The sequence below is a fragment of the Pagrus major genome, chromosome 7 (genome assembly GCF_040436345.1).
Source record: "Pagrus major chromosome 7, Pma_NU_1.0".
Classification (NCBI taxonomy): Eukaryota; Metazoa; Chordata; class Actinopteri; order Spariformes; family Sparidae; genus Pagrus; species Pagrus major.
The window spans coordinates 16602376-16630155 of NC_133221.1; the positions used below are offsets into that span (position 1 = coordinate 16602376).

Here is a 27780-nt window from a genome sequence, read left to right on the forward strand (position 1 = left end):
GGACCCAGCTCATCAAACTGTCTCAAATATAAAACCAGGAATCCCTCAGCAGTAGTAAAGACTAGGACTTCTGTCTGTCTAATATCCGATCACAATTAACCTGAATGTGTAAAGGCATACAGGGAAGAGCACTTGGAGTAACCATGTGGAGCATTTGAATAATATTTACCAGAAGGGTGCCGTGGTCACGTGTGGTCCTCCTCCAATGACAGAGCTCTGGAGTTGCAAAGTAATCCGCTGGCAACTTGGGGCGCCCGAAGAAGCTTCTGCGATATTTCTTCAGACAACATTTCAATGATCAGCCTGCGTTTCTTTACCTAGGGATGAAAAAAAATAACGGATTATGAATAGACGCCAACAACTGTGTGATCAGCGTGAGAGTGAGAGGGAGAGGTGTTTGTACGGAGAGGAGAGGAGAGAGGGGGGAGACAGACAGACAGACACACAGGCTGATTAAAATGTGTGGTGAGGAGCGTCTCATCACAAACTCAGTGTTGAATTCTTGTAATCATGTAAATCTTTTGACAGGACGCGTTTATTAGACGGAGCCGCCGGTCGCAGCTGCACATCCTGAACTTTTGGTGGTAGGTTTTTTTTTATCAGACAACAACGCGAGGAGCTCCTGGGCTCTGTCTATGAGCCGGAATAACACAGGAAAATAACGGGTTAGCGACCACAACTCATTATTATTCAAGCAGCTTTTTTTTTTAAATGTAAAACTCCTTAAAAATAAATTGCGCTCTGGTGTTTTTTTCCCTTCCCCCAATTAAACACAATGATAAATAATATTTACTCGCGTGTTTCCATGCTATTAGCTGCTCTATTTAACGACATTGTGCAATAAGGCTGTTTTTTTCTTTTTTTCTTTAAGAGATTATATCGGATAACTTGGTTTGCATCCTATTTAACTGGCCATCATAAATCGGCGGGCTTTCCTTTAAATAACAGCATATGCTTCTAACTGTCGGAGTGGAAGTGTAGCTTTGGCTTAATAGGATTCACTGGGAGTGGTCAAACAAAGGCTTCACAGTCATTGCCACACAAAGACAAAGGAGGCAATCATTAGAGGATTGTTTTCTATGGGAAGAAGCGGCGCATTTGCATGAATCAGGCATCACTGTACAGTATCAAGTGTCCCTGCCAGTGTCAGTGGACACTTTAGATGGTAGACATGGATGACAAAGAGTATATATGATGGGGAGGGGAGATTATCAGCAGAGCCCTTATGTGCAAATGCAATGAGGAGAAAACAAGACAGCAGGAAGTTAGAAATATAGCTATGAGGGTGCAAACACTTAAATAAAAATATGAATTTTGCAACTTCATTTAAAAGCCACATAATAAATATTTTGGGGCTAAAAAGCTCCATCAAGTGTGGCCTAACTGAGTTACACTTGGGGGAAAAATATCTCACAAAACACGATTGCTTAATTCCACCAATACACAAATGCATGCAAAGTGGATAAATAACTAGAATAATAAAGCTATCACAATTTTTCTTTTCTTTTCTTTTTTTTTAAAAAAGCATCGTCCCCAAAACGAGAGAGGCTTCTCCAGCAGGGCTGTGATATTAGCATCTACTCCAGTGTGCCAGTATCCATCTTATAGCTGGAGCAGGCTTTAGATATAGGCTAAGTTCCTTCTGGTGTTTCACTACAACAAAGCTGTCGAGAAAACCCTCTTTAGATGTCTCTCAGCGGTGATGGATTATGCACTCAGGGTTGCATAGCTTGGAAGAAGAGAGGAGAGAGGAGCCTTCCCCCTTTTTTTTCTGTTTCACCCCTGCTGCTGCTGCTGCTGCCACCGTCACCTGAACCTCCGGAGTGGAGTCACGTCCTTGGGTCTTTTTATTTTTTTAAAATGAATTAAATATTCAAATTTGGGGTTTCCGGTCAAGGACATAATGCAAATACCACTTCCCCCATACACTGTTTTATAATCAACACTAAACTGACTGTTAACTAATGATTTAATTGATCATAATCCAATTTTAAACTGTATGAAAATGCTAAACGTTTAGCTTGGAGACCTGATTTTAATTTAGAAGTAATGACAGAGTGTGACCTGGTGCAATCCTCAGCCTGTCCATTAAAATGCGCCAAATATAGTCCAACAGAGAAACATGAATAATAGCCTAAACATTTCAAATTAAAATCACATTATTTTTTATTGTTATCATTATTATTATTATTATTATTATTATTATCATTATTATTATTATTATTATTATTATTATCAGGAGAATTAGGCAGTATCCATCAGCTCCGACTGGAATGGTGGAAAGTAATTAAATTCGTTTTGTTTTCCTTGCCTCACACCCTTGAACACACTCTCTGAATTGGAGATAGGATCTATGATATACTAGCTCAGCAAGACCATAATTTAGCTCCTCCGCGCCTCCACCACAATTCTCCGTGAACTCTGTTTGAACCGCCTCAGTGGCAATAAATCATTTTTCTCTCTCACACAAAAGCGCGCCGGTCGCTCTGGGTGTCAACCCTTTTACAATTCCTCCTTACCTTCTGCGCTCTCTCGCTCGCTGACACAAACAACCAAGGAAATCGTCGATAAACTTTTATTTTTCATACCAATAACTTACAGAGAAGACCGTCGAGTGCGGAGAGAGAGGGGGGAACGTCTGCAGCCGCGCACATGCGGAGGAGAATCTGCAGAATGCGTCGAAAATCCTTACATTTTTTAATTTTCCTTTTCCATAAATTATATATTCTGTACACTTTAAGAAAACATAATTGGTTTTCAGAGCTCAACGAATACACGGATCAGTTAATGTATTTCCAGGGGGACAGAGCTGGGTAGATAAGAGGAGACTGAGAGAGAGAGCTGGGGAGAAGACGTTAATGGGCAGAGGATGCTGTCGGTTAAAACGGTGCATACAAATGGCGCTGTCTTGGCAGAGCAAGGGGAAGATTTATGGGCCCGGTGCCCTATATTGCTGTAAACAATGCAGAGTGAAATGAAAGGACTAGAGTTTGCAGACTGCACTTCATAAGTGAGGAAAAGACACACATTGTCAATTTCCCAAACAAGTCCTGACTTTTGCATCAGCATGTGCATTAACACAGGGTATTAATTTGGGCCTGGTAGCAGCACAGCCCACTGCAGACCCTGCACGGCCTGTCTGTGGAGAGAGCTGATCATAAATCCTGCAGGTCTGAGCCAGTGGAGGCCATCTGAAAGAGAACTTTGTGTTTGTTTACTCGGGAGAAATGTGTGTTTCAGAATACATATATATATATATATATATATATATATATATATATATATATATATATATATATATATATATATATATATATATATATATATATATAGTGTTAAAATAAAACAATGATGCAGCATAAAAACTATTATGGTTTTTATATTTTTCCTGTGAAATCTGATTTTCAATACAGCTGCACTGATCAATCCATTAGTTGTCAAGTATAGAATCAAGCTTCTTAAATATTTTCTGTTTTTTTTTTTTTTTTAACTGCATGACACTAAACTGAATATCTTTGGGTCGTGGACAAATCTTGTACTTTGGTAAACACTGATCAACATTTTTCACAATTTTCTGGTATAACTAATCCATTTTTTTTTTTAAAAAAAAAGAGTCAGAATTGTCTGATTCCAGCTTCTTAAATGTGAATATTTGCTGGCTTCTTCGCTCGTCTTTGACAGTAAAGTCAGAATATCTTTGGGTTGTGCACAAAACTTGTGCTTTTGTAAACACTGATCAACATTTTTCACCATTTTCTGGTACTCCTTTAACCAAATAACTATTCAGTTAATCGGTTTCAGTAATTTTATTAAAAATAAGTCACAATTCTCTGATTCCAGCTTGTTAAATGTGAATATTTTCTGGCTTCTTTAGAGCTAAGTAAGAATATCTTTGAGTTGTGGACAAGACAATATGTTTGAGGACGTCATCTTTGGTTTTGGGAAACACTGATTGATATTTTTCACAATTTTCTTACATTCTTTAGCCCGAACAACTAATTGATTAATCTAGAAAATGATCAAAATAATACTTGGCAATGAAAACAATCATTAGTTGCATACCTAACTCAATAAGTGTTGATAGCTTGCACGTGTATTTACTATTAAAACCCTAATTTTGTTGGTTTCTCAAGTGATAAGAATTGAAAACATGGGCTGGTTTTGCGACAAACACTACAGTTACAAACAAACCTTAAACACAATCCAAAAATATAAATATAAACATTTAAAGCAACCAATTTATCAAAAAGCCAGTCAGTCAATCTGGGGGTGATGGCAGGTTTAGATTCTGTGTTTTTTTATTTTAATTATGTTTAGATTATGTACTTTGGCTTTAAGGTTCAATTATATGTTGCGTCAACATGTAACTTACATGTAAAAAAGAGTAACATGGTATGTGTCATGTTATATGTTACAAATCATTGCTATTCAGGACTCATGATGATTTAATGAATATATTAACACAGGATTCCTGTTGCTCTACATTAACAAATAATCAAGTTAATGACTTTATGTATTTAGATCACATAAATCAGTTAAGAATGTTAATTCACAGTACATACATTAAATGACATGTGACCAAATTAGCAGGATTCAAGTTTATTTTTATTTAGAGCTTTATTTGCTCAGCCTCTGAGATACATAAAGACAGTATAGGCCTGCATAAATAAACTATCATGTAACTGAAATGCAGCTAACTTGATGCATCAATTAATGTATGAAGTTTTTTTTTTTTTTTTTTTTGATTGATTGATTTAAAATATTCAAGTGTGCAGCCCACAGGCATCAACACAACAAGAAAAAGATGGCCACAAAACATCTCATAAAAACTGTTCAAAAAGAAGAAGAATTCAAGCCGAACAAATCAATGAAAGAAAATGTATTATTTTGTCGGATACAGTGGTCTCTGTCTTAATAGCCATGAATTTTCTATAAATCTGGCAAAGACACATCTCTCCTCCTGAAAGAGCCAACTCAGCATATCACATTCAAACAAAATAAATGAAGCTTCTTCACCTGAAGTTTTTCAAACAAATGTTTTCTCAGGTCACTGCACACAGAGCAGTGACAGAGAGAAATGAAACTCATCCTCAACAACACCAAGATCACACAAAACAGTATCTGTGAATTAACACTAATTAACTGATGATCTTCTAAGTGTGAGTTAACTACACAAAGTCATTAGAGCCGGACCGATATATCAGTTGATAGATATTATCGGCTGATAATGGCCTATCACAGATAGATCGGTATCGCGATTATGTTGACCGACATGCAACGATATGAAAATGTTTTTTATTAAGAAATCATAATGCAGAAGAAGTTTCCTGTTCCTGTTTATGCCTCCATTACATATCTTTGTCACAAGTGGATGTTCACTAAATTTTAGAGATCAGTGCAAAAAATATGCCAATATATTATCATGTTTTTACTGTGTCAGCCTCAAAAATAGAGTAAGAGTCGGACTCTCAAAGTCATAGTAACTTGATCATTTGTTAATGGTGAGTAACAAGAATTCATGATTCATCCTTAATTCATCAGGAGCCATTAGTTAGTTAAGCATGTAACTTGTACCCTTGTTTTGAAGTCCTCATCCTGCAGCAGCAGCAGCAGCAGCAGCTGACCTCACAGGACTCAAACTATGAGGTGACTGCAGCAGAAATGCAACTGGTGTCCACACAAAGACACCAGAGAATCATTCTCAGGGAACAAATGCAATAAAAAAGCGCATTTTCACTTAACCTATACATAATTGTGGATCTATAGTCTCGGGATCCCATATTCAGATCACTTGTGCTAATGAAAAGTGAATAACATAATCATAACTCAATCTAGTGGCTGTCTGGGCCTCCAGTGACACCTTGAAACTGAGGGGGAAAATGACTGTAATTTCTGAGGTCCTCAACGATGCAGCAAATAGGCTAATGACAAATTTCCCAGCGAGGCGTTATGATGACATAAAATATTACATGGCGAGTTTACCCAGGCCATCATCTCCACTGTGATGTGATGTTGGAGGTCTACAGTGGGATATAAGAGTGTGGATCCAAGCTGCTTTGTTGAAATGTTTGCCAGCACTGACAGTAAATCACTTCAACGTGCCTGATGGAGTTTTAAAATCTACTTTTATGCAAATTCATTTAAACTCTCCCTCCAGAGGAAGAAAGGCAGGAGAGACGTGGTGCATCTGCTCCCCAGAGTGAACGGATGGGAGAGAGATTTACGGATCTATGACACACCCACTGCTGGTCAATGCGAGAGAGCCTCTGTGTCCCTGGAAAATAGCAGCGTGACCCCTGTTTCAACTCTCAGCCTTTATGCAACTGCCATGGCTGCCGTTTAAACACACCCCACCATAACAAAAACAAAACACACCGAGCCCGGACCTTTTCAACACAAAGTGGCTGAGGAAGACACTCACCTGAGCCAGAGCGCAGAGAAAAAAAAATGTTTGTACTCGTGAAAAACAATAAAAGCAGGTCATAAACCAACGCCGCCGTCACAACAGCTGACCACTCCTGCCTCGTGTTTGCTCTTGTGCAAAATAAAAAAAAATATTTCGACGGCTGTTTGTGTAAAGTTTTTATATCTTCCAAGAGAGAGAGAGAGAGAGAGAGAGGGAGAAAGAGCGAGAGGAAGAGGAAGAGGGAGGGAGAGCTCTTGCCGGAGGTGCTCATAAATCACGGGGATCCTGCAGCGGTGCAATGTGAGCTGAAAATCATGCGTGTGATTCAACAGTCTCAAGTCAGAAAAAGAAACCAGTTAGGAGGCTGAGTAAGTGTTGTGGAATTTAAACACTGGACTTCAAACACGTAAAATACAGCATTTTCCTGCAAGGTGCTGAGGTGAAGAATAACTACAGCCTCTGAGTTATTCTACAGCTCCAGCTGGAGGAGAGAGGGGCTGGTTAGTACGAGCTGGATGAATATTAAATATCAAAAGAGTTTATTTTTAAACTTTATAAAAGCCTCGGATGTGGTGTTGTTTTTTTAAATTTATGTTGATCTTCTGACAGGTAAGTCTATACAACTTTAAAGTTAGTAGACTCATTAGCTTGGTTATAAACGTGTAAATTTCACGATTTTGCTTAAATATTGTGATGGTGTGTAAATATTTGGAAAAGCTTCCATCGGGCGAGACGAGGCTTGATTCATGACTGACAAGAGACATGAGCTTTTTGTTTAAACACGTATTTTAAATCACACACTCTGTTTATCTTCATTAGAAATCCAACAAGGCCTTGTATGGACGTGCTAATTAAATCCCTCTCGAAGCTGCAGACAAATCTCTGTTTCTAAACTGCACAAATCTTCAATGACAAAAGCTCAAACAAAACGCGACATCCCCGTTATTGTTCAGAGTAACCTGAGCTACACCTGTAGCCCAGGACACAGGAGGAGGAGGGGGGAGGAGGGGGAGGAAGGAGGCTGAATTATCACACACATGGCACACACTGAGATTGGATGTTTGGCTTTCAGTGGCAGCTGTTTATCTTTGGAGGCATGCTGTCGAATATGTTTCCATCAGCGCTGAATATTTGGTGCCGGCCACACAAGAATAAGGAGCAACCAAACAAGATTATTCTAACAAATTCAACGCTGCTCGCAACAAGAGGAAGACAGATTAAATAAAAAATAAACATATGTACCACTTGAGTTCAGAAGTGTATCAAGGCTCACAGTCGCAGCAGCAGCTCTCGTTCTGTAGTTTTTTGTTACAATCATAATGATTTTTTGGAGCAAATCTGAATTTGCACTTGGATTTAAAAATAAAAGCTTCGAGGGGAAAAAGTTTGCAAGGTTCTGGTGTCCACACACCTTGAAGGTCCCTGTCCATCAACTAATCACACTGACCAACTGTCCCAGTACTGTCACAAACACCTGGCTATAATAGGCAGCTTACTTTTGAGCGGAAGTGCTGACCCGAGGCCACAGCTATTCTCTTAAGTCTCACAGACAGAAGTCACGTGACCGCACCAACTATTTTTACTGCCCCCTGTTTTTTGGGGGAAGAGACTTTAGGGGAATGTAATGAATCCCTGGAAAACGTGACGTTTATAAAGCTCGGTGCTAATTTGATCGGTTGCACAAAAATGCCTGCAAACTGTTTCTTATTTCTCCCTGGCAGAGCTTAAAACTCAGAGAATCAGATTCATGCATGTGTTCACTCTTAAGTTATGTTGTCACTGCGTTATCCCTGCTGAAAGGGGCACTGTGTGGGTTTAGAGAAGAAATTCAAACTCAGAATTTTAATATTTACAATATAAATGAGGTAATAATACAAACTCTAAATATTTATGTTTTCTATAACTGAATAAACAAGCTGTTCTCAGAGGAAAATAAAGTCCAGAACACTGTTTGAAGCTAGAAAGGTGGCAGGGTCCGCCACATATAAACATAGTAAAACAGTATGAATGTGTTGTCCTTTCAATCTGTGCATTTAGGCATAAAAAATATCAGCCAATGAAGATCTTTCTCTTCTGATTTAACTTCATCAGCACCTTTAAAGTCACCACAAATTATTGCCAGCAGCTCGCTTTGGGAACGATTTCAGACGCTCCACAGAAGGCGCATGTTTGGAGGTCTTGTAGCCTGTTGAAGACAGTCCGAGAGTTCAACACTGTCCTGGGTCACTCCGACTAACAAAAGAGAGCAAGACATTCAGTGATGCCCCGCTGCAGGCCTCTCTTTAGGCACAACGCGGAAAAATCCACAAAGAAAGCGGAGGCCAAGGGGGACCAGCGAGGGCGCACACAGAAGGTACACGTATAGAGAGTGAGTCAGGTCACAGGGTTGGAGAGGTCGGCCATCCAGACTGAAATGAGCCTAATGGGACAGAAAATGTGTCCTCGAGGTGAACTCGGCCTTCTCCCACTTCTCCCCCCAAACTTCAATAAAGTACCTTTTCAGCCTCGCGACATGGAGGCGACAGGGCCTCGAAAGGGATTGGAGGGATGCTGCGACTGTGGCGAGGACATTAATTTCTCTAATCTGTCCAGCAACATAAAGGCTCGTGGATTCATTTTTCAGCGCCGTCTCAACACTATTCTAGTGCCTTTCCAAAGCCACGTCAAGAAGGCAGATGTCAACCGCTCTGGCTCAGATAAAGTGACTTACTTTAAACGTTAAACTCTCACATTTTAGGGGGGTATTGGTGAGGTAGACGGCCTGGTGGTACATGATATTTGGTAAGGATCAAAACTGGCTGTTGGCAGAGGCTGTTTTTTCCAGAACGCAACACAAAGCTGTGCAGTGAAAGATTGATGGAGGAGAATACCTCTTCCTTTTGTGCTCTCCTGCCCCCCACTACGCCAGCGATTTTATAAGGCCTATTCATGTCACAATTTCAATAATCTATCAAATTCTTGCGCGTCTCTGGGTTTAAGTCATGGTTGATCTGAAACCTTCTGCACAGATCTGACAAAACAGAAAGAAAAAAGAAAGAAAATGAATGCATCTTTGTGAGGAAAGAGAATCGTAAGACGCTTCAGCTTGAGCGATATTTTGGTCAGAGTGTCGCACCAGTCCAGCAGATCTACAGTCGTAAACAGTCCTGCAGGGTGTTGATGACGTTGCAGCGAGCGCCGGATTTTGAAAAATGTAGTTTTTTTTTGTATTCACGCCAGCTGCTGCACACTGGAGGCACACAAAAAAGTGCCCACAGGGGAGACAGCAGGTAAACGTGACAAAGAAGCATAAAATAAAAAACCAAAGAGTGAACACACAAGAAAAATATCAGCATTGCTCCTTTAACCTGATAACAAAGGTCACCATCCCCCCACTGACGAACACCACATGACGCAGTATATAGACTCTATCTGCAATTCACGACTTTATTTTATTTATTTGTATTTTATTTGTTTGTTTGTTTTTCTTTACATTTGAAAATTCTCATGGCGCAGTGGACTAATATAGAAAAAAGCAGGGCAACTACTTGAGGTTACAAAATGTTCACAACAATCTATAATCTCTAACACATTGCAAATGTCCTCTAAATTAATCGCATGCAGCTTTTTTTTGTGTTCAAGGCAGGACGAAGGAAGCAGAGAGAGCTTCAGTCGTGGCAGAGGCAGTGCAGTGTGGAGTGGAGGGCCTCACTGGCGTTAATTGAATGCCCTTCAGACTGATGAGGTTGCACATAATGCATGGCGCAAACTATTTCTTTTTTTTTTCCTCCAGATTTTTAGAAATAACTTCAGTCCATTATGAGTCAGGCTTTAACACACAAACACACACACATACACACACACACAAGCATACATACACACACACACACACACACACAGTCTGTACACACTGCTAATTTAAAGACGCAAAAATGAGCTGCAGGACTTACACAGTTTGAAAACACAGTGATTCTTGTTTCTCCTTCTTATGAAATGTTCAAGTATTCACACATCTGTACACTTTGAAGGTGATCTCTCCAAAACAGCCAGAAAAACAACCCCCAAAAAAACAAAAAACAAAACAAAACAAAAACAAATAGCAGACCTCATCTTGCCTAAAATGAAGTTCGACCAAACGTATATAAAACTAGTAGACACTCACTGTTTTATTGACCAATATGATTAGCACAAGTACACTACACTCCGTTTATTGCATTTCACAATAATCTGCTTTTTAACGGTCTAAACACAACATCAACACCACAAAACTAAATAGTAAAATCAAAAAATCCTGTTTCTGAAATACACGAGGTAATTTCCACACATTGTTATTATCCAAAACATACAAGTTCAAGATCAATGGTGTGTTCCAGCCTTTTTTTTTTATACCAAAAATAACTATTATTATATTGATTTCCTTCCAGTGTTTGTTTGAAATAAATAGATTGTGCATTTCACCTTATTGGGCAGCAGGGCAAAAAGAATGGCCCACAATAACATTTCGATAAAATGTATATTTTTTCTACTTTTTTTTTCCTTCATTCAAAACATTTTTTAATAAAAAACATTTTAATTGAGCTTCAAATAAATTAAACCCTGTGTCACGTAAAAATAATTCATCGGTATTCGCAGTAATCCATGCTATATAACATGCATTTTATATAACTTTGGACTTAAAGGAAACCGCACAAGATAGCTACGAAAACAAAATATATAATTGTTCTATAAATAACCAGTTCTTTTTCTACCCCCAGTGTTGCTTCGTGGTTTTATAACCTGGTAATATCCTCGCCATGCTGTGCTCCGGTGAGTTCGTCGGGGGCCCCAGTGTTAGTGGCCGAGGCAGCGGCAACAGCGCCGGCTGCTGAGCTTGTGTTGGACCCGGAGGAGGAGGAGGAGGATCTCACTTTGGTGTTCGGCAGCCTGTGATCCTTTTTCCATTTCATCCTGCGGTTTTGAAACCAGATTTTAATCTGTCGCTCGGAGAGAACCAGGGTGTGGGCGATTTCGATGCGCCTCCGCCGAGTTAAATATCGGTTATAGTGGAATTCCTTCTCCAATTCTAAGACTTGCTGCCGGGTGTATGCTGTCCTAGACCGCTTGGGCTCCGTCCCATTGTAAGCCGAGTTCACTGGAAAGAGCAGAAGTGGAGAGAGAAAGGGAGACAGAGAAAGGGAGGAAAGGAGGGGTAAACAAGAATGGCCTCAACTGAGATATGGCTGGAAAGATTTATTGGATATGAATGTTTAGCTGTTTGAGAAATTTAAATGGGAAGTTAAGAACTTCTCAGCGTAATGAGAGGACACTCACATCCAACTATGAGCTAAATTATTAATGCAAGATTACAAAGCTCGATTTTTTTTTTCTTATTCATTTCTCCCCCTCTCTCTATCGCGCAATACATAACAGCAGAAGCCACATGGTGATACGGCTGCCCTGAGTATACCTCGGCTATAAAATTTATGGTGGGTGTAATTACCAATGCCGAGTCGTAAATCCGCCTCAATTGTGCCATTTCAAAGGCTTCCCTGCTATCGGAGCAGGGGCTGGCAACGAGATGGGAGTCAGAGGGACTGATAAAAGGGAGGGAAAGGGAGAGAGGAGCATGAGGAGTGCAGGGGAACATAAACACACAAGTTGCCTACCAGTGCTGACGTGAATTTTCTTCATCCACGGGTACACCACGGGCTGCTTGGAGGAGGCTGTGCTGTTTGGATGCTCCGGGGTAGCTTGGTTGCAGGCGGAGGTTGCGGCCGGTGGGGTGGCGGGGGACATGGACAACTGTGGGGTTTCACATGAAGCAGGTTGCCCTTTCCCTGTCAGCAGGTGCGCAGATTGGGGTACTCCATGTCCCCTTGGCGTGTCAGGTTCAGGGATGCTTGCACAGTTATACTGGCGCTCTTGGTAGCTCGCCCGCGGAGGATATAACTCCTGATGGTGATGCTGGTAGCCAGAGTCCCTTGCGCGGCTGTAATATTCTGGACTATGCTCAGGGATGTAGTTATTTTGCGAATATTCCTCGCATGGAGGAAATTTCGGATCAATGTAGTTAGACTCCATCAAATACGAGCTCATGATCATTAATTTCTGGAGTGGAAAATAATTTTTCTAGCTTTGTCGTTTTTCTGCTCCATAAAGCCCTCCTACTTGCGAGCAGCCCTGTAAAGTTACTTTTACCACGTGACCCAGTGGCCCAATAGCAGAGTAAGAGGTAGTTCCCGGATAAGGAACCAGAGGTATTTAGCATACCTACAGTCGCCATTGTGGGCACAAATCTCTCTCTCTCTCTACCTCTCTCTCCCACTCTCTCTCCCCCTCTCTCTCCCTCTGGTTGTGTTAGCGAGGCAATTGATCTTGGGGACAAAACTAGTAGCTAGTTGCTGACCAAGGAAAAAATAAAACAGGCAAAATCCACTGGTCTCAATTATTCAAAGGGACAATAGGTGATTCGCCAAGGATAAGGCACAACAATAGCAAACCAATCATTTTGTTGCGCCTTATATAAAGGTTATCTGCTAATTAATGAAGGCTTTACCAGCAGCACCTCAGCTGTGAGATTACAACACGTTTAAGAATCACAGCTGCATCAGTGTTGGTGAGACTCCTAAAGCTCATTTCAGCTCCAATATTTAGTAGGTGAATCTAAATGTCAGAGAGGACTGGACTGAAGTGGAGTGGGGTGGTGAGATGCTCTGGAGGTGTGGTTGATGTTTGGAAATCAGGCCTGATCATTTATAACGTTGGAGAAAAAGGTGGACAGGCTGGAGTCTGGCTGCCTAAACAAAAGCCTTCACTCAATGATGGGATATTTGTCTGGTTTTGAAGTGTTGTTCTTTTTCCTTCAAGGCCATTCATTAAAAAGGTTCTGCCTTCGACTTTTAATTAAAAATAGGTGAGGATAAGATTAAAAAATGGGCTGATTGAAGCAAGGATTCTTACGCTGACGGGAGTATGGTGTTTGAAGCTGCTCTGAATGTCACAGCAGCAAATATCAGTAAGAGAAGAAGATGAGAAGGAGAAAGAAAAGCCTCGGCGGTCCTGGTAAACCGTACAAAACAGTGAAAGTGCATAGAAGAGAAAAGCAAAAATGTGATACATGCCTTTAGGTTTTATTAAAGGTGCACTGTGTAGTTGTAGTTTTTTTTATGCCTAAACAAACTAAATAAACCAACTCTGTTTGCAAACTGACCTTAAAGGACAACACATTCATACTGTTTTACTTTGTTTATATGTGGCGGACCCTGCCACCTTTCGAGCTTCAAACAGTGTTCTGGACTTTATATTCCTTTGAAAACAGCTTGTTTATTCAGTTATGGAAAAATAAATATTTCTGAGTTTGTATTATTACCTCATTTATATTGTAAATATCAAAATTCTGAGTATGAGTTTCTTCTCTAAACCTACACAGTGCCCCTTTAGGCAGAGAAAACGCAGTGACAACACAAGTTAAGAGTAAACACATGCATGAATCTGATTCTCTATTGTGAACTCAAAATTCCAAGTTTGAATTTCTTCTCCAAAGCGACATAGTGCCCCTTTAACAACCTCTACTTCTGAAAGACACAACAATTATTCAACAAAAGTCGCCTGAACTTACATTAAAACGTCCTTATAGGCATTGTGATATCACAACACAACAGTGGACAACAGGCAGAGCAGTAACACTACTGCTGCACTACAAGTATGATGTCAACAGTGGAGCCAAACTAACTCAACACTAGGTGAAATTAGCAGACATAAAACAGCATCACTGCGGTGTCACAACCCCAACAACCGTGCACAGCAGCATCCTCATGATGTCACAACCCAGTCTGCAGTGGGACACAACCAGTATGATGTCACACATCTAATAGAAAGGGGACCAAAGAGTCTCAGGACCACTATAGTGTGTCACACAGAAGTTCAGTTCAATATTGGGTTGCCACCAGACACAGCCAGAGAGTTGAGGAGCAGCTGTGCTCCCTCACATTAGATTAAAGAGCCCTCCCACATGCAGGGCACAAGTCCTGCATGTAGACTTGCAAAAAAAAAAAAGGGGGGGGGGGGGGGGGGGGGGGGGAACCAAATACTGTTTGTATTATTTAATGCTATTAAGGCTTTTATGATAAAGATCAAACTCTCATCTGTGTTATTGCCATTCTGCCTGCTCATGGCTCTCTCTTAAACAGCATCTAAAAAGTTCTATCTTTTTACTTGCAAGCCCTAAATAAAAACACATGACTTCCATTTAAAGCAATTGAATCTGTCTGTGGATACACACAAACCAATCTTTATGAGAGTAAAATGCTGCGAGGAGGGAGGTAACATAGCTTTATAAGTACTGACATAAATTCAAACTATGGTCACAATTATTCCACATTTTAAAAAAAATAAAAATAAAAATAAGATGGTGCCAATAATCTTCCAGCCTCCAAATGTTAGATGCTAATCACGGCTGCAGCACTGACCATCAGCCACATTACTGGAGGTCTGCTGTTACACTGTAAACTGATCCTTCCTGGCTGTGTAAACTTGTCATGTGCTGTATGCTTCCCATTCTTACCTCACAGTCAGCTGTGCTCAAAGACACACAGAGGGGTTAATAGCTGAGCAGCCTCCCAACAACATCCAGATTATATTTCTTCTTCTCTTTTTGTTGTTATCATAATTGTGAGGTCACCAGCAAGTAAAACTACAAGTACAAAAAAATCCTGAAATAATAATAATACACATATATATATATATATATATATATATATATATATATATATATATATATATATATATATATATATATATATATATAATAAAGATAAAATGGTTTAAGAAACAGCACACAAGTCAATCTGTTGCAACGTTAACAGTTGTGTCTGTTTGAACAGCAATAATTACATAATATGTTTAAAAAGGAGGTGAAATGTCTTCATCTCAGGCTGTCCTGTTTGTACAGAATGCGCACGACATTTCTATTACCCCTTGCGAGGATGTTAGAGGCGTTTTATAGAGCAATAAAAGCCGTAAATCAGTCACTTTTAAACGACCCCTGGTTCCTAACGTGTTTTACAGGGTCTGACACAGTAGTAGCCGCGCACTGCGCACACATGGCTCTGCTCTCTGTGGCCTACCTACACAATCTACGGCTGTCTGGACTATGAATACACTTCGAGACAATGTTATTGCGTTGCTAGAGCTGCATGTGTATATCACTCATGCTTGTGTATATGCAGTAATAGCAGAGGGAAAAAAGCCAGAGATGCGTGAGGAAGAGGAGCAGGAGCAGGAGGGTCCAGAGGCTGCTGGCGTGGTATTTCAGTTGCCCATGTATTCCTGTAGAGACGTATTTGCGACTGTTTGTACTTCACACAAATTCGGTTCTACAGGGTACATATAGACAACTAATGTGTTTTGGGGTTAGAAGCTGCAGAGGTTGCATCTCTCAGGCAAAGGATAGCACAGTGTCATCAGAAATATTAAAGCTGCAATAGAGTGGAAATAGTGTGTAAAGCGTGCGCCAAAGCGGAGGTTGTTTATCAGGTTTACTGAAGCCAAAAACACAAACAAAACGCTCTTTAAATGACAGAAACTACCTTAACATCTTCACTGAGAATCCGTTCACACACACACACACATGCAAACACGTCGTGTGCACAGGACAAGAGGCTCTGTTCTCTCTTAACATTCACCCTCTGCCTTTGAGGTAGCTCCTATATGAATATTCAGTCACAAACACGGCGGATACAAAGGGACGGCGTGACAGCACAGATGAAAAATAAGTTTCCATTGTTCCCAACCGTTTCTTCTGCTTGCTATTACCATACTGACCGCTCGGTAACCTTTCTTCCTGCCACTCTGGAAGCTAATGAGAAAAGCCTCGGATGAAAAATGCAATATCAGACATGTGACCTGTTTCGGAGGGTTATTAAAAACAGCAAACACGCTCAGATTGTGAATCAATGGAATTGATTACAGTGGCCATGTGCACGAGGGGGGGACTCTTCAAAGACTGTCAGAAAACATCTTAATCTACATATTTCACCGCGTGCACTCTCAATAGATTTTTCTTTTTTTTTTATTGAAGGAAAAAAACATCCTGAGCCAAGAAACTGTGAACTGACGAGGAAATAGTCCTCCCCCAAAAAATCTAGCTCGTGTTCATTTGGCTTTATCTAAACACATGCTGTTTGTTGTGCGCCAAAGCAGTGTGAAGGAGCTGCACGCACACCACGCACTCCCTCTCTCTCTCTCTCCCCGCGCGCTCTGGCGGACGCATTTTAATATTAGTTAGACAGCCTGACCCGCGTTTCACCCCTCGCGTTTGACTGGCTCCAATAGTTCACTGCCAAGGATTATTGATGGAGAGACAGCAATGAATTCTTTCTCCCCACAAATGGCTTTCAGATCGTGCACCTAGTTCAATAACTAGTTATAATGTAGAAGTACAAAAAATGAGGCCCTCAGGCGGACTAATTTGATGTTTCATTTGTTCATTTGAGAAATTGTTAAGCTTTCTTTTTTTCTTTTTTTTTTTCTCTTTCTCGCCCTGCAAACTAACAGCCGTACAAGCGTGTTCACACATGTTCATATGTAAACAAAATAAATCTGCTGCAAAACTATGCGGAGGATTGTTGCTCTGTCTGTGCTTCGGTGCAGCATCAGCTGACCTGGATGCAGACAGTGGTGGAGCAATATCCCCGCTCCCTGATGAAAACGGTTACGATGCGCGTTTAATCAAACCCTTAACCTAATAGCCTGCACACGTTTACTCTTCCCCAGGTGTAATAACGTTACGCCGGATCGTCCAGTTAAAATAAAAAAGTTTTTAATGAAGTGCGGACAGACTGGAGACTAGTTGGATATGAATACCCTGTAAAAGCAGCAGCCAGGGGAGCAGAGCTGGTTTTAGATACAAAGATGCCCCAAAGAAACCATTGGTTGGTTTGCAGTTCATTAAAGCAACGCTGCGGTTCATTAGACTCCCTCACTGCAGAGTTAAATCCAGATCACCTGTGTGCAACTTCACTGGCTCTTCACCGGACGCCGCAGAAAGACAGATATTCGACTTTAACTTTAGTTTTTGTTCACGAAATTGCAAAAGAAAAGAGGATATTTATTTGGGATTAAACACGCTGATTAGTCCTATAAACTCCATCATTCCTGCACACATTTCGTTAAGAGTTCAGGCATCAGTGGCCTTGATGTCAGTGGAGCCAGCTGTTTGCCTACAGCCAAATAACAAGCTCCATGAAGTGTCACATCTCTTGACTAAAGCCAGGTGGGTAGGCGTGGGGGGCGATGGATAACACTTACTGATAAATCCACGGTCACACTCATCCTGACCCGAGGAATAGTCTGAAAAATAGAAAGGGGGGAAAAAAACGAAAATTAGATCAAGAAAAGAAAAACTTTTTGCAGCCAAATTGGATAATTTAAATTCTTGAGAAATATGCTTAAAGTTTAGGGGGAAAAATTAAGTGAATATATATATAAAAAACATATTAGATCAATAAGATACCCACTGATCATTCTCTACATTAATCGAGAAAGTATTTGTAAAGGCAGCAGGCTAATTTGTTGAAATAAACGGATGCATTGTGTGTGCAGAATATTTCGTTTTTGCTCCATTTAAAATCGCCACCATAGCGTAAAATTACAACAAATAAATAACAGTAGAATCAAATGGAAATAAGAGCAACAATTGATATAAAAATAATAGAACAGAATTCAAACTAAATCATTTTCCCTCAAGTTTCCTCCAGTGAATTTCTGGGCGCACAAATAGAGAAACGAACTGTTTGGATATGTGGTGTTATTATTTCATATTAATGATCCTTCAGCTCGTCCCTCTGCTCTGATCTCCTCTGTTATCCAGCCTAATTGAAGGGAGACTGCTGCCCTAGAAAAAAAAAAGCCCTGACATGTGTGGACTCCAGCAGAACTGGGACCGAGGACAGAAATTTAGGACGGGTCATTTTCAGACAGTAAAAGTAAATTTACAAGCATCCTCGGTATTTCCTTGGGCAAATGTGCTATGAATAGAAATCCCTGGCTGGACTTAGACGGCGGCTGAATTATGACGAACAGTCAATAAAAAAATCACGACTTTGTCCTCACATTGTAAATAAATTCAGGTTGTGTTCCAAGACGATGTAATGGGACTTTATGGTTCTTATTCGGGCTCAGACAAAGGGAAGTCTGTGCTCACCCGGAAATGACCTCTGTGGATTGAATGATGGCGGTGTCAGCTCCACAGGTCAAAGAAAGCGATACAAGATCTCACAGAAAACGGATGTTTGGACTGTTTCACTTTTACTGTAGTGATATGAGACTGTTTTCAGTTACTTTGCTCCAAAATTAGATTAATGTCTGATTCAAACTTCCTCCAAAGATGCAATTACTGAAAAGTCACGAGAATAAAATAATTTCGATAATAATTAGAGCCCCGTAACCTCTTTGAGGACACGACCTCACGTCAAATTTATCATAATTTACAGAAAAAGGGAAAATATTGATATCTTATTTTTTGGAGGAAACATTTCTTTAAATTTTGGGTTGTTTTTTATTTTATTTTGCGAGTTTATTGTGAAGTGTTTCCCTCTCTGGTCACTGTGAAAATGACATACAACTGCACATAAAAATAGGGTAAAATAAAAATAAAATCTTAGGATGAGGACAGCACGACTGCATGCCCAGCAGTGATTTACCCACACAGGAGCGTGTCACACAGTGCCCCCTATTGGAAGTGTATAATCGATCATGCTGCAACACCTGAAAAAAAAACCATCCCGTTTTTTCTCGCAAAAGCTAAAAAACAAAAAAGCAAACACTGTGAGCCATCACACAATATGACATGTGTTAATGCAGTTAATGCTACATCACAGCCAGCCTGCTGCACCTTGCTCTGTCTGTCAGCTGAGCTACACTCACCCTCCCCAAACAAGACTTAATATCAAAATTATCCACACATTGATTAAGAAAAGAGCAGCACTTCTAGGCTGAAGTGCTTTCTAAGACACATGGGCAATTAAATGATGTGCACGACAGAGAAACAGAAAATTATCGAGCTTATAAGATCACATCGCCTCATCAGTCTCCAAACTGATCAATTCAGTAATATCTGCCACTGCAGGGAGGACAACAGGGTTAGAAGAAGGGGCTGTTGTTCGAGAAAGGTGCCTTTTTAAAGTAAAAACATGCAGCAGTCATGCCTCCACAGTGTTTATCACAGGTCCCATAATCACACTGAACGAGTGCCTTTGAATCAAACCTGTGCCTTGGCCCAGACATGACCCTAAAACAACGGGAGCTCCACGAGCACAAACACCAACCTCACGTCAAGGTGAAACAGAGAGATGGAGCATTTTAATCAGGAGGTTTTGGATTTCATGGCTCTGTCTATGGCGCAGTATTTCAAGCTGCGAGACATCATTCTAGCATCACACAGAGCTGAAGTCACGTTTTATTTCAATGCATTCAGCTACAGACAAACTATAAGACTGTGTGTGCAGAGAAATTACATACAGGTGTGCAACAGAAGAGAGTGAGTATGTTTGTTAGAGAGGGAGAGGGAGGGAGGGAGGGGTGGATGTTGAAGCTGGACGCCAGATGATTTTTTTTTTTTTTTTTTTTTGGATTGTTCTGGCGGACTTTTCATTTTTCTCACTTTTCATTCAAATATTTTCCATTTTTCCATCCTCTTGCTGACAGGACTAACATGCAAAACACACTGTTGAATCAAAACACACTGCCACTGTGTCTCAAATCTGTGGCGAGGCATGAAAACGTCCATTCTCCTTGTTTTGTAATTTTTGGCTTTTTTTTCTTAAAAAATCAAAATCTGGCACAAATATAAAGACGACGCTGCTGGAGAAAAATAATCATTTCATCCAAATTAATAACATGAGCGGCATTTCCGTTTAATCCGGTTTCTCTCGGACTAAATGTGCAGCAACAAATGTCCTTTAAAATATCCCAAAGCAAACACTGTCCCGATTATTTCAAAACACATCATTCTGTAATTATAAAACGCGTAGTCACGATCATTTGGTGCCTTTAAATCTGACGCTTATCAATTAAACAGCCGTGCATCCAAAGTCACACTAATATAAAACATAAGCAGTATTTGTTCACGGTGAAATAATCGCAGGCCTGTGCAGGCAAAGTTAAAAATCAACTTACTGCAGCAGCTCTCGGCTCTCCGCACCAGCCGACTACACGGTCCGGAGGAAGGTACTGCATCCTCACTGCCACAAAGCCCTTTCTTCCTCAGATAAGGGGAAGCCAGCAGCTGCGATTCCGGACAGTTAAGATTATATATGATGTGTATATATCGAAGGTTTGTCAGCTCTTCCAGGCCATAAAACCCACTTAAATGACACCACGTGCTCCCTATGCACCATTCACAGGCCCAGCTCGGGGCAATTGGCATATGTAACCTTGTAAACTTTAAAATACCCTAAAAGAAAGACATACAAAAAGGGATTCAATACATTGTCCACGTATATGTTAGGCCTAACAGAGCGCAGAGAAAGTGGACGCTGCGCTCACCGGTTCTCATAACCGTCAAGGAAGTTGAATAGGAAGCTATTAGTTTGAGAGGTGAGTTGATTTTTATTTTCTTTAAGTAGTGCTGTAGAGAAATTACCTCATAACCTTAGGCTAGACTGCGTCATAGCGCCACTCGTAGACACTCAGCAAGTGGCGTGATTTTATGTCCTCCACAGCAGCAGATAGTGTTGTTTTAACTACAGTGTAATGATGCCAGGATTAAAGAGCAGGGCGATATCATAAAGTTGCCATATGGCCTCGACAGTGATGGCGCGTCAGGCTGCGGCCACAGGAAAACCAAAGTTTTGCATCCATGTTGTGTCGTGGGCGAGTGTTATCACAGGCTAGTGTGTCCCCTTCCTTCCCTGGCAAAACAGGAAACGGGAGTCTGCCTGTGGTGGAAAAGGGGGCAATAAAGTTTTATGAGGGGCCTTAAACTTCAGAGCGCGTTTGTCAGTCTGTAATGATATTCTTTGGATTCCGAGCCAGAGAGGAAAACGTGATCAGGGAAACAAAAAAGGAAACGCTGTATTCCCCTTTTCTGTGTGTGTGTCTGTGTGTGTGTGTGTGTGAATTGCAATTTCTAGCCAGATGTTTAATCCCGCTATATCACAAAAAAATAATAACAGAAACGTGCAAACTGACATTAATTTCCTTCCTTTTTTTAATGATGAGACTTTATTGGTTACAATCAACAATCTATCAGTTATTCTAGGCCTTGTGTGAACCGTGAAAGTTTACAAAGGGGGGCAAGAGAAAATGGCTTCATTGCACATCACAATATTTTCACATCCAGTCGCTGAATTACACATAATGATTTAGATTCACAAGGAAAATGACAGACACACGTGGATGACGCCTTGACAGAAATCCACTCACAAAAGATATTATCTCACTGAACACATCACACGTCGTCACACACGTCCTAACTTGTTTGCACTGCAACATGTTAAGAGAGCAAAATTCAAACAGAAAGAAGAAAAGAGGTGGAAAAACTATTTTAACTGTCATGATCACATCATTAAATATTCTTTATTTGAGTCTTTGACCTTAAAGTTTTCTCACATGATGATGATGCTGATGCTGATGAAGAGTTGGATGCGACGCACCCAGCCTCCTCTACGTTTACCCTAATCAAAAACATAGATTATTAGTAGCGTTGTGCAGCCTCTCAGTGCACTGCAAGACCGAAGCCTGGCAGCGTGAAGGACCCCAGCTCCCCTCAACCTCGTGTCCCCTTCGTGCAGCAAAGTGAGGTTATCATCGCATGGGCAGCAAATTAATTTAGAAATGTAAACCGATTGATCAAAGTGAGTGATATTCAATACATTAGGTCCCAAACTGCAGCAAGTGACACATAATTGGTGATGAAGCACACAGAGCGGTGTCATGATGTCATTGCTCCTAGCAGTTCATCCGGAGGTCAGGCGGCACTCCAGCACTGTGCAGTGAGGGGCTGAAAACGTGCTGCGGCGCAACCCCGCTTCACTGGTGCACCTCTACTCCTTCACTTTGATCTTTGAGTCCTTCTTCCACTTCATTCGTCTGTTCTGGAACCAGATTTTGATCTGCCTCTCGTTTAGACACAGGGTGTGGGCGATCTCTACGCGCCTGCGGCGGCTCAGGTAGCGGTTGAAGTGAAACTCTTTCTCCAGCTCCAGAGTCTGGTAGCGGGTGTAACTGGTCCTGGACCGCTTACCCTCCGATTCTGAAGTGGTATTAAAAGCAGTTAGCTTTCATCAGCAGCATTATAGTGGTGAATAAATATAATAAGAAGCTATTAAGTTTATTACATTCAAAAGAAAGAGCTTGGTTATCCATAAAAAAAATAAGCATTACAAGCAAAAATCCGAGCTAAAATCCGCTAATTTATGCCCCCAGTTAAAAGATCAAATATCTTTATACAACCTAATTTAACCTGATAATACTTACAGTGGATTTGTGTAATAAAAATTTATGTCAGGCTGATAAGGATGGTTAACTAGCTCCAATAAATATACTCATTTAAAAAGGAGGAGGGCCCTCTACATCCTTTCACATTAAAACATAAAAATTACACACTACTAGTGAAGGAGTCGTATTATGTAAAATGGGATAACTAATAATGTGTTGGCTTCCCTGTAAACACTGGCCTCGGCCTAACACACACACACACACACACACACACACACACACACACACACACACAGGAGTGTGTAATAATATCGTGGGAGGAAAAACAGATGCGTAAAATCTAAAGATTAGAAAATGGAAACTGATGTTGTCCAGATATAATTTCTCTATTTATAGAGTCGCGCATGCAAAGTAAAGCAACAGGCCTTTGCTATGGGACGTAAATGTATTTTACATTCCTCCTGTGTGTGTGCTCCTGGATGTTTGCATAACACAAAACAGAAGTAGCTTCTCCCCTCTTCTTCTTCTTTTTTTTTTTTTTTTTTTGCAGCAAATGTGCTCACTGTCCATCTGCAGCCTAAACAAGCCAGCCAGTGGTTTGAAGGCATGGAGAAGGAGCACGCCTATTCAAATCTTTTAGAGGTGAAAAGTTCATGATTGGGTCAGGGCATTGGTGTTTCCCAGAGTTCAATTTAAGGCTAAAGCTTCTCCCACACATACAGTCTGATAATGTGAAACACGCAGCTCGACTAAGACTGTAAACGAACAGCAAAAACACGAATACTTTGAGATGAATTTGTAAATATTATTTCATAGTTTTATCACAGTTTGGTTCTCTTATCCAATTATACGACCATAAATCACCCCACAGATCACCTCTTCACCGTAACAGAGCAGGTTTACGAGCAATGGATGCCTTTGTCATAAAATTTATGACCGCGAGTTTTTATTATTTCCTGCGTTTGGCCTATAAAACTCAAGAGGGAAACTGGAACGGGCGAAAAGAAGTGTAGCAGCGTAAAGAGTGAATAAGGGAAAGCATCTTAGTCGCACTTTAGAAAATAGGCAAACTTTACCGTGGCTCATGTGCAGTTTTGTCATCCATGGATAAATCTGTGGCCGCTGCTCACTGTCCTGGTTCACTTTTGCGTTTCGTTTCACCGTTTGCGTGCTCTCCGCGTTTCTCTCGCTCTCCTGGCTCATGTTGCCGCCGGATTTCGCGCTCCTCTCCGGGTCTCTGTCCGCCCCCAGTCCCAGCAGCGTGCCGCTGCCGTAGTGTAGCCCGCTCGCGTCCACGGAAGAGCTACTGGAGACCATGGTTATCTGTGGTCCTGACGGCAGAGGAGTATCCGTGTTGCCACGCAGGCTAGTTTTCATCTCGTCCCGCTCAACAGAGGTCGTGGGGACGGGACAAGTGAATATCCCGTTCACATTAACACCCTCAAAGCGGCTGGACGCGCGCCCAGATAGATCGAAACTAAACATAGTGTTGGGAGAAGTTGTCTCGCTTGTTTGCCTGAGATTAGAGCAGTCAACATAAGAGCTCATTGTTTTTAAACTATCAGCGACACTTTCTTGTTAAACTAGAGAGGGCTGCGGGACGTTTGTTGCGGTTATTTCCTTGTTTTTGTTGATCATTGCTTTTCTTTGTTGCCGCTTTTGGAAAATTCTGAGCTGTCTGCCCTAAAAAAATAAGCCAGGATTTATAGGTGGAGTAGGCTTTGGTATCTTTTTTTTTAATTCTTGATCCGACGTGCCGCTGCCCAAATATGGTGTATTTGTATGGGATCACGTGCACATGTTGGCCAGTCATAAATTGGCTTTGATACTCAATGGGGATATTGATGAATAGGAGAAACGTGTCCGGTAAACTTTGAGCTGTTGGTTGTTGAGGACCAGGCAGGGATGTTTAGCGCAAAAAGGGCAGGACAGTAAGACAAGAGCGTCATCTGGTGTCTGGTATGGGGCAGGACGGTCAGAACCGGCCAGAGCTCTCTGCCCCTGACGCACCGCGAGTCCACCGACAGTCCCACATCATAATCATAACAATAATAATTATAATGATAATAATAATATTGAAGACTCAAAGTGGCCATTTGGTTAAAATATATTTACGCATATGGACTTGAAACTTGGATGTAGCTTGAATTATGTTATAATAACGCAGCTACGGGAATGTTATCGTGTCTAACTGGACACTGGACTCATTGCTCATTCCCGTGCTCTTATTGTGCCTATCTGAAAGTTCATAATTTCATAATTAAGCGACCGAAATCTGCTTTAAAATTCACTTTATTAGCCGGTTTTGTTGCCCATTTTTTCCGCACAGCCTCTGCTGACCATAAAGGTCATGATAAAAATCAGGAACAAGTCTCCACAATCACGCACTGACTTTTCAGGAAACCTTTCCTTTACGCGCACTCCACTCAATGCGCACAGACACACAAGACGAGGATGAAAGTTTTACAAATATTTTATTCCATGGTACACAATTATGACAAAACATGAATTCGTAACTCCCAAACAAAAGTGAAGAATTACTAGTGTACAAATCTATCTCACAAGGAAAGCGTATTGTGTCAAATGATGAAAAGAAAGGAAGGGGCTAAGCGCAGATTTTATGTTATGCAGCGTCTATCAAAGCGGCTAAATGCACATAAGTCCTCACAGGATTGACATTATATATTGTTGATTATATACAGGCATTTCATGTGTGTATGTGTGTGTGTGTGTGTGGACTGTAGTCTATATCCGTGCAACTTTTCATGTTTATGCAGGACACTTTTTCTGCGGGCGATTCAAGTATACTGTGATGTGCCCGGCCCGGTCGTTCTCCCTCTCTTTCCTTCCGTGGAATGTGCATGTACAATATTGAGTTAAGTCTGACCAACACTTTATTTAGTGAGCTGATCAAAGAGTTCACAGTGATGGATGGGGTGTAAGAGAGAGAGTGGGGGGATAAATACATAGGATTTACTGGCATGGGAAATAACATAGAAATAATACTTCTTTTTATTTTCACAATACAAGTGTGACATTGCAGTAATAAAAACAAAAATAATCAGCGCTCCAAATGTCACAGGGAGCCAGACTGTGGCTGAAATAATTCGGATTTCTAAGGCTTAACACTCCTGTGGCCAACATGGGATATAAGTGGGAGAGCTGCGGGGTAGCCATCATGCAGTGGAGTCGCTCTCAAGTCCATGTAGATTTTTTTTTAGGTAGTTATGTTGGGTTTTAATGGTCATCAGGTCTTCTTTTATTTTATTCTTTCTTCTTGTCCTCATCCTTCTCTTCTCCTTCCATTGCGCCACTGCGCTCCTCCTGCTCCTCCTGAGAGGCTCCTGTCTGTTCACTTCCAGTCACCGTGGAGGTCAGGTTGCTCTCTTTCTTCCATTTCATGCGTCGGTTCTGAAACCAGATTTTGATCTGGCGCTCTGTTAAACAAAGCGCGTTGGCGATTTCGATGCGTCTGCGCCTGGTCAGGTAGCGGTTGAAATGAAACTCCTTCTCCAGCTCAAGTGTTTGGTAACGAGAGTATATTTGACGTCCTCTGCGTCTGTCTGTCCCGTAGCCCACTCCTGCTGAGACACAAAGTGAAGGCACTAATTTAATCATCCGCAAGGTGAAGTCACATTTAATATAAAAATACACATGAAGCATGCTCCCTCTCTGTGCTCTAATAATACTTTGAGGCAGTTAAAGTTTTGCCTCGTTATTAGAATCTCATTGTGATCTAAACCCACGAAGGAAAATAAACTCATTTTAACTGTAATCACATCTCAAAGGACATATTTCCTTCTATTATCTAAAATAATGAAAGCATCATAATATATCCTCTCTGCCTCACGCTGCTGATTATGGCCACTATATCTGTCTGAAAATGAAAGCTGTTTGTTTGCACATGCAAAGGCCCATCTACAGGTCGAGGGGATACAGTAATGTTTTATGGGGCCATAAAAAGTAACTTACTCTCTTGGTAAGACATATCGTAAAACTGGCCCATTTCCTTAATTTATTTGTCGTAGTAAAACTCACCGCTGTGTGAGTTCATTCGCTGCATCCACGGGTAGATCGGGATGTTGCCTTTCTGCTCCTGCGCTCCTGCTCTTCCTTGATCCAAACTGTACTCTTGAGCAATGTGGCTTTGTGTATTGAGTCCCATGTTTGTTTGCCTGCAGCTGGGCAGCACGTCCTTGTCTTGAAGAAACACGTTTGATCCATATTCGTATTGTGCCCTGCCAGACCCAAACACGACATTATCTTGAGGAGAGTAGAAAGGTGCATATATCCGATTCTGGGTCACAGCGGCACCGTACGACGAAAAATGTCTGACTGTGTCATAGGTGGTGGAGTTCAGGGGTACGTTAGGCAAAACATCTTGACCACCGGATAAATGGCAGGAGAGCGACGGGTTTGCGAAATAAGAATTCATACCTTGCTTGTAACCCTCTCTCCAACTCTCCCCACTTCTTTATCGGTCTCTTTTCAATCTCCTTCTCAGTAAATCTCCTTCCCGTCTGTGTCAACCAACCACACCTTTCTCCAAGGTCTTCTCTTTTTTTCCTCGACTTTCTGCCTCTCTCTAACTGGACGTGGGCTACTTTGAGGATTCAATATTATTAATTTCCAATCTCCGGTTAAGACGCACAAACCCGAGTGTTATAGCCGAGGCTTGGCTCGGTGAGAGACAATATGACAATGTCAGCTGACCGTTCTCCACCAATTGAGAGGCAGGAGTTGAGGAGAAACTGTAGCTTTTAGCTCAGAGCTTGAACATTAGTGCTAAATGCCGATAAACACAACGTAGAGTTAGAGTGGCACACTGTACAAGCTTGGCAGGGCGAGACGTTTTTGGAATTAAAGTTTAAGCGATTGTGGTGTTAAGGGAGAGGAGTTTTGATGTGAAATGTGGACAATGTCGTGCAGTACAGTGATCCCATTCAGAGGAAGGCGGACAGATCAGCACAATAACACAC

General features: G+C 41.2%; 3 protein-coding genes across 4 annotated transcripts; all 3 read right to left on the minus strand.

Moving 5' to 3' along the window:
* Positions 1 to 11154: 11154 nt before the first annotated feature.
* On the minus strand, positions 11155 to 12466 carry hoxc4a (homeobox C4a). The gene is made up of 2 exons (XM_073470669.1): positions 12031 to 12466; positions 11155 to 11516 (listed from the first exon to the last, which is right to left on the minus strand). Exons 1-2 carry the CDS (start codon positions 12464 to 12466, stop codon positions 11155 to 11157), a joined length of 798 nt encoding a protein of 265 aa, XP_073326770.1.
* Positions 12467 to 22407: 9941 nt separating this feature from the next.
* On the minus strand, positions 22408 to 24349 carry hoxc5a (homeobox C5a). The gene is made up of 2 exons (XM_073470807.1): positions 23878 to 24349; positions 22408 to 22616 (listed from the first exon to the last, which is right to left on the minus strand). Exons 1-2 carry the CDS (start codon positions 24347 to 24349, stop codon positions 22408 to 22410), a joined length of 681 nt encoding a protein of 226 aa, XP_073326908.1.
* A 1716-nt stretch (positions 24350 to 26065) lies between these two features.
* hoxc6a (homeobox C6a) lies at positions 26066 to 27236 on the minus strand. 2 transcript variants are annotated; one of them, XM_073470678.1, is made up of 2 exons: positions 26843 to 27236; positions 26066 to 26382 (listed from the first exon to the last, which is right to left on the minus strand). In XM_073470678.1, the coding sequence occupies exons 1-2, from the start codon at positions 27234 to 27236 to the stop codon at positions 26066 to 26068; spliced, it is 711 nt and encodes a 236-aa protein (XP_073326779.1). The 2 variants fall into 2 exon arrangements, with proteins under 2 accessions (XP_073326779.1, XP_073326778.1); XM_073470677.1 differs by having other exon boundaries at positions 26840 to 27236.
* Positions 27237 to 27780: the final 544 nt, after the last annotated feature.